This window comes from Pleurodeles waltl, chromosome 3_1, assembly GCF_031143425.1.
Source record: "Pleurodeles waltl isolate 20211129_DDA chromosome 3_1, aPleWal1.hap1.20221129, whole genome shotgun sequence".
Classification (NCBI taxonomy): Eukaryota; Metazoa; Chordata; class Amphibia; order Caudata; family Salamandridae; genus Pleurodeles; species Pleurodeles waltl.
The window spans coordinates 570967418-570979996 of NC_090440.1; the positions used below are offsets into that span (position 1 = coordinate 570967418).

The window sequence follows — 12579 nt, forward strand, 5'->3', positions numbered from 1 at the left end:
TGAAGGACATCATGGCATCTTAGCCACCAAAAGAACTCTAAGAGACCGAGTATGGTCCTGCACCTAGATAAACAGGTTGAGCGGGAACTGAAGGAGTGCCATCTTTGCAACTGTCTTTCCCCTAAGGTGACAACACCCATTGACAATATCTGACCTTCCTACAAAGGCTTGGGAGAAAGTTGCTGTTGATTTCTTTGGATCCTTAGGAAACAGACATCATCTTATGGTAGTCATTGATGAGTATTCACGTTAGTGGAGGAAATGTCATCGACGACTCATGTCAAGGCCATTTGGGCAGCATGGGGTATACCTGCCATCCTCAAATCGGAAAATGGCCCGCCGTACAACAGTCAAGAGCTCAAGCAGTTTCTAGTTAAACTGAATATCAAGCATCAAAAGAGCGCACCTCTGTGGCCTCAAGCCAATGGCATTGTTGAATGATTCATGGGCTCCCTCAAGAAAGTATTTCAGCAAGCGGCGATGGAGGAAATTGAACTGAAACAAGCCCTGTGCCAAGCCCTCCGTGCCTATCACGCAACTCCTCACTCTACAACTGGTGAGAGCCCTGCCACCTTATTGTTTGGGAGAGCTATTCAAACCAAATTATCACAGTGGACTTTGGATCAATCCTTGGATACCCGATAAGGCTAGGGCCCAGGACCCTTCTCGAAAATGCAAAATGAATACGTATGCCAATCGGCATCAATGAGCTCAGGAATCAGTTTTTGATGAAAACGACTGGGTCCCGGTCAAACAGAAAAAAAAACAGAAAACAAATGCTCTGTTTGATGTCGAACCCCTGAGGATGGTGACGGACAGAGGACACATGGTGACGGCCCAGCTTCCCGGAAAAACCATTACCCAGGACTCATCACATTTCAAGCACCTACCTCGACGTTCATCAGCTCCTGCAGTCTTCAATGAGGTGGTTCTGCCTGACAGTCCAGAGCAAACACCAGAATCTACACCCTTGGTGCTCGATCAGAGTGTATGTCCATCACCTCATACCACTTGATCTGGCGGTCCAGTGCGAGCACCTCAATGGCTAATTGAAGAGATCTGATATAACAATTATTTGTACTTTTTATTTAACAAGGGGGGAGATAAAGTGTAATGAGATTGAATCACTAGGACCCTCGCGGTTCTTGGCGGACTTAGAGGAGAGATTGCGTAACCAGCTGGGAGGTGTTAAGGTGTGGTTCTTGACAGATTTGACGTAATCAGTGGCTTAGTGTGTGATTGTATGAGGAGTAAAGATGTCTAATCAAGAGCTCCGTGTGTGGCGTGGTCATTGCATGCTCCCGGGCTATAGGGTTTTGGATCAAAAACTATAGTGATAGCATGAGAATGCCCAGATACCACCAATGGGATGTCTCTGTGCGATGTAGTGCACACCTAAAAGTAGGAAATAGCACTACTTAACTTGACTGTACATAACTTTCCAGTGCAAATAAAGTTTAGCTCAGTAAAGTAAATAAGAAATCAACACTGTACCAGTTTGCATCACGTTTTGTGATTTTTGCCTATGTAAAGTGTTGATAAATCTGGCTGTGGATTATTGTGTGTTCCCTGGCAAATGTTTATCTTGTTGGTGAAATGGGTATGTGTATCTAAAATCAGTGGGTCGGGCCTCTTTGTTGTTCTTGTTTGTTTGCTAGCTAACCAGCACAGTGTGTTTAATTTGATATGATGGCATGAGTTGTCTTTTGAGGCAGGGTACGGCTGGTGGGTTAGAGCACATGTCTAAAAGTGTTGGGCATGACAGTTTGTGCTGCTGAGCTAATGGGTTAAGCATTCTATTTTACTTCAGTTTAAACATGTATGTGTTTCATATGTCTATTACATATGTGTTTTATATATCTATATATTACCTAGTGGCAGTCACCAGTATGTAGTTGTCGTTAGGACCTAGTTTTCATTGAAGACACGTTTTTTTACTTGCATATATGGTTGGCACCATTTGACAAATCTTCATGAAATATTCCAACAAAAGTGTGTCAGAGAACCTTGTTGTGCATAGGAAGTTTCAGGATGATCTGTCAAGCAGGGGCTGAGAAAAAAAGGGGGTGTCCAAAAAAGTGCATTTCTCATTTTAATTCCCATAGGGTTTTTGAACTTAACTACAGCCCGAACTGCTTGACAGAATTGCACTAAATTTAGCAGAAAGGCAGCTCTTTGTCCAAAAAGAAGCCATTTTGTTATTTGGTGTAACCCCGTTCAGTAGTTTTTGAAATATTAAAAGAAAGACAAATTTGTACACCTGGAGGCGCAAAGGTTTTGGGAATACTCCCAAACTCGTGCAGAGATCTGATTGGCTGCCAACACTTCACCAAGTGTTAGCAGCAATCCTGAGACTTGGGCGGACCACCTCCTCTCAGGAGCAATGGTTTTAATTTGTGTGGGGGGGGCACCCTCAGCACCCTGGGGACTGCCACCTACCCAGGGCAAATCTTTATGAATTATTGTGGGGGACCGTGCAGCCCCCCGCAGCCCTCCCAGCCCCAGGGTCCAACACCTCCCTGGGGCATGTACAAATATGTATGTAGGTGGGCGCGCTGGGCTCGCCAGCACCTGGGGGACTGCCACCTGCCCGGGGCAAATCATCCTAAATTAATGTGGGGGCCCACACAGTGCCCCCGCAGCCCCAGGGACCACCACCTCCCTGGCGCTGAAATAAATTAATTTAGGGTGTCCCTCACAGACCACCACCTCCCCGGGGTCTAAGTACTAGGATGGAGGGGGCCATGTGGTCCACCTCGTGAAGCCATTTATGGCCCTGGGGACTGCCACCCTGTAGGGCTGGCTCTTGCTACCTCCCTAGGTGCCCACCCTCGGGAAGTAACTATTTGCTTTTGCTTTTGCTTGGTGGGAGCTGGCAGCTCCCACCAAGCAAAAGCAAATATAACTCTGCTTTCAGCAAGTGGGAGCTGTCGAACAGCTCCTGTTTGCAGAAAGAGGAGTTTTCATCTGTTCCCTGAACACACATATGCGTGCCGGGAAACAGATGAAAACATTGCTCCTGCTAGCAGGGAGATGCTATTTAAAGAAGCTCCCTGCTTGGAGGAGCAATGCCGGCTCCCGCAGCACGTGGGGAGCTGGCTAGGACTGCGGGGGCCTTCAGGATCACCCGTGTTCCTGTCACTCTCTCTCTCTCCCTTCCACCTAATGATGGGATGGAAGAGAGAGAGAGAGAGAGATTGTCATTGCAATGGTCTCTCTATACAATAACTTCAAATGTCACACTTACAAGATGTTTGGTTCAAATGTTATAGTTACATTTTGAAAATAAAACAAACAGTCACTTCTGGCCTCCTAGTGAAGCTAATGGACTGTCACTCAATAGGTTAAAGGGTCAAATTCTGGTATCTCACGGAGTGTGTCTGTTTATTTACTAGTGTTTTGACTGTTAAACATTTATAGTGATGGAGCATTTAAGCCTTTTTGCCATCAAAATCTTTGGGTTGAATGTCATATGTACGTCTAGAAACTGCATTGCAAAGAGTCACCTTTGGCCTAGAGGCTAAGGTCTAAGGCCCTCACCCTGAAGGTTAAGGGTTCCAGTCTAGGTGTGCCAGTAGTCACATTCCTACTTAAATTACTTTTCAAATTCAAAAATTTAAGATATATACTGAAATGTAATCACACTCGTTTTACTTGACAAATACCTTTTTCTTTTTATTTTGTCCTGAAATATCTCATTCTAAATATATCATTCATCGAAATCTAGAAAAACTCTGTGGGTGGTTTAGTTGCCAAAGGCCATGTGTGATGAGGGGATGGGTGGTTATATGGTTTTGGAAGCAGGCCAGGCCCTCCAGCCAACCCCTGCTGTGCACGGCCGAAGGTTGTGTGTGTCGCGGGGTTGGGTGGTTATAGGGGCTTGGCCACAAGGCATGGGCACAGGTCAGTCTCTACGGCCAACCTTGCACTGAGCACAGCTGAAGGCTGTGCCTGGCGCAGGGTTGGGTAGTTATAGGGGCTTGGCTGCAGGACCTTGCTGCAGGCCAGGCCCTGCTGCCAACTCCCTGCCTCGCACGGCCAAAGGGAGTGCATGTCATGGGGTTAGGTGGTTTAGGCCCTGTGGCCAAATACTGCCAAAGCCCTTCCGTGGCGGTGGTTGGATTAACGTATAGTAATGAAAATTACTTTATGTTAAAAAAAACCATAGATATTCCTTGAAAAAAGCAAAGGTTACAGGGAAGTTATAGTTAGGAAACAGAATAAAAAAAACATGGAAATTCACTTAAACAAATCAAAGGTTACATGGACGTTATAGATAGTTGTGAATTTAGTCGCATAAAACCATAAAAATTCAGCAGTGATAGTTAAAGTTATTTCAAGTAACTATAACTCATGCCCTAAGGTAACTATAACGCCCTCGCCATGCACTGCTAATTACCACAGATATTACAGCACTCATGACAACTTCTATAACCTGATTAAAAATATAAATGAAACATTAGCAGTCAAATTATTGAAGAAAAACTGTGCATGGTGGGGGTGCGAGTTGTAGTTACCTTAGGATGCGATTTATAGTTTCTTGAAGTAACTGTAATTATAACTTCTGAATTTTTATGGTTTTGTGCGATGATTGTCTACGCACACCCAATGAAGACTTTAGTCAATATTTATGCTGTAGACTGAAAAAAGCCACCTATAAGTTCTGTATCTAAATCTGAGTTTCTGTTCTTTTGAAGTGCAGTGACTAGGGTCTAGAGCACACTTTTCCAAAAGAGCATGTTGCGTCAGCGCATTCAACGATCCAGTGATATACAGGACGCTCCTTTTTTCATCATTTTCAAATATACTTTCTGTATTGTTCATGTTCATGTGTTGCGTTGTTATCTCTATTCTATCCCATGCATTAACCCATCTTAATTGGCTGTAAGGTTTGAATAAAGAAAGGATTATTGGTGTTCTCTGAACCTGCTCACTGAATTAGATTTTACACTTAAATGATTTCATTAAATAATTGAGGACTTTTTTTAGGACATACTTTGGAAAGGAATATGAAGTCACTGCTCGCACCTTCCTGGATGCCCATAAGGCAGAAGAAAAGATGAACCATTGGATTATCGTCACTGGTGATCCTGGTAACAACACACTCTCCATGTTTACCAGGCCTGAGGTCCCCTTTGAGAAAAGTGAAGAGAAAGAGAAAAAAGACTGCAGTGAACAAAGTTCAAAGGGATTGTGCACGAACAAAATGCAGAACACTTGCTCATAATTTATTTTTCATTCATAATGGTGTATGAGCTGCATACTTCTCATAATAAAAATGTTTTGCTTCATTTTCCTTTTAATGTAGTATTCTGTTAGGTGCTAAACACTGAAATGCCATTTACATGACAATCTGCAGTATGAAAAGATTAACACAGCCATTACCCATTTTCGAGGGAATTGTAAACAACAACTTTACAAGCTTTTGTGAGTTCATTGAATTTAAAACAGATTGTTAGGTGATTGAATTATTTGCTGTTGTGGTTATCTTTTCGACTACTGCTTGGTGTGTCACACTCATTTACTAAGGGCCTGATTACAATTTGATTGGTGTATTCCGACGGTGCTTAAACCACTGTTTACACACGTGTCAGAATTACACGTTTAGCTGTAGTTAACCCATTTGAGAGCGGCCTGTTGCATTAAATACCTCATCTGTTGTTAAATGTAGGCAGGTCAAACCTCCAAAATTTAAAGCGGAAATGTTATACATTATTTACCATGCAGATTTTGGTGAGTTAAACTCCAAAATACACGTTGTTATCCACTAAGTGGGGAATATATATTTACAAGGATCGATAAATAACCGCAAAACCCGTAATCAGTAGCTATTAAAGGTATGTTTTAGACAATACTAATAATGTTGAGTCATGCTTAAACAGGCTTAGGACATGCAGTTGGCCCTACAAGTTTCTGAATACCGTATCTTAAAAATAATAGCTTTTTAATTGTGTTCCAATCATTCATTGCTAAATATAGAATTGTCTCAATGTACATAAACAATTTTTAACACAGATAACAGGGTCATTTAGAGGTCAGTGGGTTACCCACCTGCCCGCTGGGCCGATGGTCGTCCTTGGCTCTACACCCAACCTGTCTGGCGTGGGACTGTGTGGCAAAAAAGCATACAACAGTACATTATTGTATTTAATACCCTTTGATACCTTTTAGCCAGAGTTGAATGCACAGTGGGCTTTGGAATAAGCCTGCTCGGAATTTTATTCTCTTACTTGCAAACAAATCCACAAAGGGGGAGTTTATTGCTGAGACAGAAAAAACAATGTTCCTGATGCACATGGAGTTTCTCCCTACACTTCAGGGACATTTTAATATTTTCCTTTCTGGTTCCCCCATGCCTTCCGTGCTGGTCCTGGCTAGGCAGTGTGGGGCTTCTGCCACTGTGTCCAAATGGCCCCAAACAAGCGGTTCACGAACAGCAGATGCAGCTAAGACTTCGTGATCAGAAATGTGCTGGTTACCGAACCTCTAGATGAGGTAGGCAACTGCTGGTTTAGAAGCCCTGCTGAGTCATGGCGTAACCCTCAAGATGTAAGCCTTTGAGGAAGTGGCGGTGGAGGGTGTCTTTTTGCACAACTCGTTGCTGGGGCTCACTTGTATGCATCAAATAATGACCACAGATTCACTTGCAGACCCTGGTTGTAGACACCCATGATATATTGAGTGATCTGTGGTGTGGAGAACCTTATCTTGACATTTATGAAATGAGAAGCTCCCAGTAACTCTGCAGATCTGTCACAACGTTTATGCAAGAAGGAGATTATGTACCACAAAGCATCTGGCTTTGGAAGATGACCAGGATGAGGATAGGTGCGCAAAAACACATTGGGCTACAAGGGCTTCAGCATGCTCTGTAGCCGGGCTGCTGCAACCTCCAAGACACACGGGTTCACTAAAGAGATGTGTACACTGTGCTGTTGTACTTCGCAAGCCATCGATACACCTTCGAAAAGTGGAAGAGGCTTTGGTTTTTTAAAAATGTCTTCTTATGCCCCATGCGGTGGACCTCTCAGCCCATTGCAAGGTATCAAAGTCTTGGTGGGGACAGATGAAAGGCCCTATTAACATATTTCTCCCCATGAACCAATACACTGCAGCGGTACCTTGTCTCAGCTTAACTTCTAAAAAGAGGAAATAACACACAAACCTTTGCTTTCAAACGTAATTAAGTAAGACCGTTATATTGTGTTGTATTGACATTTCTTGAGTGCTTTCCCAATGCTTGTAAGGCCCAAGGCACTATTCTATCAGAAACAATTTAATATGGATTTTACCTTCCAATTAAAAGTAAAATATCTCTGACATTAAAATATAAATGATAATTAACTTTTTTCTTAGGACCTTGAAAACATATTTAACATAAGGCACTAACTAAACCGAATCGTAAATGAAAAAGTTGCGTTCAGTCATGAGGTTCTATCAATGATTTTAATTAGTGGCCCAGGCCTCCGCCTCCATCTGCTCTTCTTGTTTTAGATAACTGTTGCTTTTAGCACAGTTTATTGTACTAGGAAGCGCATCTGCCATTTTCCTTCCACAGAGGCTTTTAGGGGTAATTGGGTAAAGGTTTGTGCCCTTTAACTGCTTTTAATCACTATATTTAAACCTTTAAAGGACACAACTCTTGATTTCATACCAAAACGTCCCAACCATAGGCCAAGATGCACTCACACACTTCTATCCATCCATACGTTAGAATCGGTCGAGAGCGCAAATATCTCACTCCCCTTCACTTCAAATTCATACATCACGGCAGCGACTACTAGAGGTGGGCAAGCAACTGAACGCTGAAGCCTCGCTCTGGCTCAGCTCGATGCCCTGTTGGAACCTTCAACCCAAAATGAGCAAAGCTTTCATGCCGCTTCTGCCTGCCTCCCCGCCTCTGGCCAGGATGTGGTTTCACAGCCAGTGCTTCTGGCTTTAGAACTGGGTAATCAGGTTCCAGTTACAGCAACAGTTTAAAATCCTGTGATTCTGGGCAAATCGCTTAATCTCCCCGTGCCTTTAAGCAATTAATGTGATCTTGTGTAATGTAACTGGTGGCCATGTGCTCCAGTGTGGTCTGTAGGAGGAGGTCACGAAGCGGTAAAAACAAAGCCTTGACATAAAGAAAGACAAAGACGTACCCATTTCCTGGCTGATTTGTACAAAGTGAAACCAGAAATCTGGATAAATCAAGGCTTCACTGCTTAATTTGTGTGATCTTAAGCAAATATTTTATTTCACCAAAACTCTTTTTTTTCTTCATATCTTTTAGTGAACACTTCTTAGTGCAGTACTATAATGTGACTTATTAATGTCAAAGCTTCACATGTTAAAGAAGTACAGTTTTGTGAATTTTAAACAACTTTATCATGTTTTATGTAATATTTGTTGCATGATTAACATAACAAACATTTTCAGGACTTGGCTCATGTATGCGTTCATATCAAATCAAATCAGGATTTATAGAGCACAACTACTCACCCATAAGGGTCTCAAAGTGCTGAGGGAGTGTGTCCTCTGTGCTTCAGTTGAAGAGCCAGGTTTTAAGGTCCTTCCTGAATTGAGGTAGTGACGATGACTGCCTGAGGTGCAGGGGTAAGGTGTTCCAACTCTTTACCGTGAGGTAGGCAAAGGATCTTCCTCCAGCCGAGGTCTTCCGTATGGAGGGTACGGTGGCTAGTGCCTATTGAGTGAAGTGGAGAGGTCTGGTCAGGGAGTAGAATGTGATGTTGAGGTTGAGGTAGGTGGGTCCTAGGTCGTAGAGGGCCTTGTATATATGAATGAGGAGCTTGAATTTGATTCTTTTCTCAACAGGAAGCCAGTGGAGGTCTCTTAGGTGAATGGTGATGTGTTTGCAGCGGGGAACATCCAGGATGAGTCTCTTGGAGGCGTTTTGAATGTACTGTAGTTTCTTCAGATTCTTCTAGGTGGTGCCGGCTTAGAGGCCGTTGCCATATTCGAGTCTGCTGGTAACCAGGGCAGTCTTTTGGGATCCATTTGTAGATCTTCCAGAGAAGTCGGAGTGTGTGGAAACAGGAGGTTGCGACTAAGTTGACTTGGCGGGTCATGGTAAGCGATGATTTCAGAGTGAAACTGAGGTTACATGCGTGGTTTGTTGGTGTGAAGGGGTGCCAAGGGAGGCTGGCCACCAGGAGTTGTCCCAGGCAGATGTGAAGGGTCCCAAGATGAGGATCTCAGTCTTGTCTGAGTTGAGCTTGAGGCAGCTGTCCTTCATCCAGGCTGCAACGGCTTCCATCCCATTGTTAAAATTCTTCTAGGCAGTTGTGGGGTTTTCGGTCAGTGAGATAATGAGCTGGATGTTGTTGAAATAGGAGACGATGTTCAGCCCATGGTTCTTGACAATGGATGCGAGTGGAGCCATGTAGATGTTGAAGAGTGTGGGGCTTAGGGAGGAGCCCTGTGGAACTCCGCAGCTATAGGTTCTGACAGGAAAGGGGTGAGTCTGACTCTGTGTTCTGCTGGACAGGAAGGAGCGTATCCATTGTAGGGCCTTTTCATGGAGTCTGGAGCAGAGGGTGTGGTGCGAAACCGTGTCAAAGGCGGCCGATAGGTCCAGTAGGATGAGGGCTGCTGTATGGCCACAGTCGAGGAGCGAGCGGATGTAATCTGTGGCGATGAAGAGGGCAGTCCCCGTGCTGTGGTTGCTCCTGAAACCTGATTGAGAGATGTCCAGAATGTTGTTGTCCTCGATATGCTTATGGAGCTTTGTGTTGATGGCCTTTTCAATGACCTTGGCTGGGAAAGGCAGCAGAGAGATGGGGCAATAGTTCTTGAGGTCCAGGGGTTGGCCCTGTTTGTTTTTTTAGTAGTGAGGGGATCTCGCCATGTTTCCAGTCCTCGGGTAAGGTAGCTGTATCTATGGAACACTTGAGGGTGTGGCAGGGCTCCGGAGCGATGGAGGTGTTGGCTTTGTTGAAAATGTGGTGAGGACGGGTTCGTAGGGGCTCCGGAGTGGATGCTGCTCATGATGGAGCGGGTCTCGGCCATGGGGAGGGTGGTCCAGTGGTACAGGATCTGTGACGGGTCAGAGGATCAGAACTGGGGGGTTGTTGGAGGGCTCAGAGGGTCTTGGGTTCTGAAGCTGTCGTATATGTCTTAGATTTTTCAGTGGAAGAAGTTGGCTAGTCTATCGCAGAGGTCTTGACATGGAGAGATGTTTGCTGTTTCCGACTGGGGTTTGGCAAACTCTTTGAACACGGCAAAGAGCTCTTTGGTGTTGTGTGCGGTGGTGCTGATACGGTCCGGAAGGTGGCTTTACTGGTGGCTCTGATGAGGTGGTGGTGGGATTTGAGGGCAGCTTTGAAGGCCTCGAACTCTTCTGGGGGCTTGCTGTTTCTCCCTTTCTTCTCTAGTTGTCTGCAGTTGCGCCTGGAGTCGTGGAGTGCTGGGGAGAACCAGATGGCCTTCTTGAAGTGGTGTTCAGCTGAGGTCTTTCAGGGAGGTCTGTTGGCGTATTCGTAGATCCATTGGTAGAAGTTCAGTGCTGAGATGTTAGAGTCTGTGGTGAGGGGTGGGGGAGACTTGCTGAGGGTGTTGGTGAGCTGTTCCTCTGTGATCTGGTTCCATTTTCTGCTTGAGGCTCAGAGTGTGCAGAGGTGAAAGGTCGGTGTTCGGTGTTCTAAGATCCAAGCCAGGCCCTTGACTTGACTCTCCCTGTAAATTTATTGGCCACTTCTAGTGACAACACATGGCAAGAGCTCTACTCTGAACATCAACACAACATATACACCTTTATAGGTCGCATAAAAAAACATACTTTGTTCATAGCACTCTCACAGAGCAGCAAGTGTCAACGTCTTCTAGGAGTATTAAGCCCTATAGAAAAATAAAATAAAATAAAATACAGTACAATATACTTGAACCCTACAGCACTACTGGGCCATAATAATAGCAACACAGGCATGAACAATCATCTGTTAAAATAAGCTATAACTTAACAGACTTTACATGGGCCCTGATAATTTCCATCACAGCTCAAATAGACGTTTGTGCACCAATCGGATTCTGACTTGTGTACCTATAACTGCACTGCACAATTTTCCCATGACAGATTTTGTTGCGAAAAAACAGGTGAAATGTATCAGGAGAAAATGCTCATAAATAAATGCTAAACACTACTTCTGTCTTGTCGGTGTTTAGCTTGAGATATGCATAAGTTTTCATTTGGTTCAGTGGTTATCTAGAGGTACTGAATGTAGGGCTGATGGCAATTTTGGAATAAATCAAGCAGTAATAGTGTGTTGTGTATCTTGTCTTTTGATGAAGAAGCATTGTGACATGAGGAAGAGCTCCGGTATTTGGAGCAGGACCTCTAGGTAGACTGAGAGACAGCTTGGCTATGTGAATGCTTTAAATAACATTTATGTGTAACCTGAAACACATCTCTGCTGCTTAAAGTAAGAACCACTACGGTAAGTTTCTCATAGTGCAAACAAATGTGGAAATTGCTAGAATGGTGTAAAATGGAGAGGGAGTACAACGTACCAGCAACACTTCCCTTATATAGGTATTGCATCACTGTGTTGTGCCTTTCTAACTAGTGTAGTTTGGCATCAAAATACTTTCGAACCCTAACTCTTATGTCAGAGTAAACCATGGGCTGTCAAATGCAGCATAACTCTGAGCATAGTAGGTTACTGATACAAAAATATTACACAAGGAAAACATGCTTCTTTGTACACATGTTCCAGTGTTTCAATGTGTACATCACACTTTTTCCTGTAATTACTACAGACATTTAAGAACCACCTTTACAGAGACTGTAATCATTCTGTCAGAAGGCGGTCCAAAGAAATAAGAAACAAATTATGCATTTTATCAAGCACATCACCCATCCAAGATTTAATACTAAGAAATTGGTGGTTTTGGCACTGTATGTGCTGTGGGTCTCAGAAGAGGTTGTTATAAAGTATGTTATTATGAGACTCTATTTCTGTTTTTTTTCTGAGTGATGTAGTCCCAGGACAAAGCAACAGCTTGGTGGTTTTACTGCATAGATGAAGCTCAGTCATGCATTGCAAATGAGAACTACTCAATATGGGGTGCTAACAACAACTACTTTATGTTTAAGATTCATGGCAGGGCAAATAACGTTATAATATTGCCAATTGAGTGGTATTAATTTTTTTTCAGGAGCAATGAACAATGAATCGGGAATCAAACCTGTCACTTCCCAGTCATACACCCCAACCAGTTGTGTTAACCCACTAAGCTCATTTTTTTTAGACATGTGCCTGAGTGCAGCCTCTAACAAGCATATGTTGCAATATCTGAGGAGCAGACAGTAAACATACTTTTGGCCAACAATCAGGCAAGAGCGTCTTTCTAGACATGCAATAATAAATACTTAATGAGCATGTTATTATGCAAGCAAGACCATGGCCGAGAATTGGCAAAAAGGGCCAGCATTTTGAAATAACTTTACGAAAACCTGTTTAATGTGTTTTGCACTGAAACCTGTTCAAACTGCTTGCTACTTCATTTCCCTCAACCCCTCCTTTTAAGGCACTGTGTAAGCGGTCTGTAAACATTGTCAAATCCACAAAATCATGTTTG

General features: G+C 43.6%; 1 protein-coding gene across 1 annotated transcript in view; it reads left to right on the forward strand.

The window, feature by feature from the left end:
* CFAP161 (cilia and flagella associated protein 161) overlaps nucleotides 1-5291 on the forward strand; it is a 58190-nt gene extending 52899 nt beyond the window's left edge. Inside the window, exon 9 of the mRNA XM_069223004.1 lies at nucleotides 4990-5291. Coding sequence (XP_069079105.1) covers nucleotides 4990-5227 — 238 coding nt within the window. The 3' untranslated portion in view covers nucleotides 5228-5291. The remainder of the gene's footprint in view (nucleotides 1-4989) is intronic.
* The last annotated feature ends 7288 nt before the right edge of the window (nucleotides 5292-12579 follow it).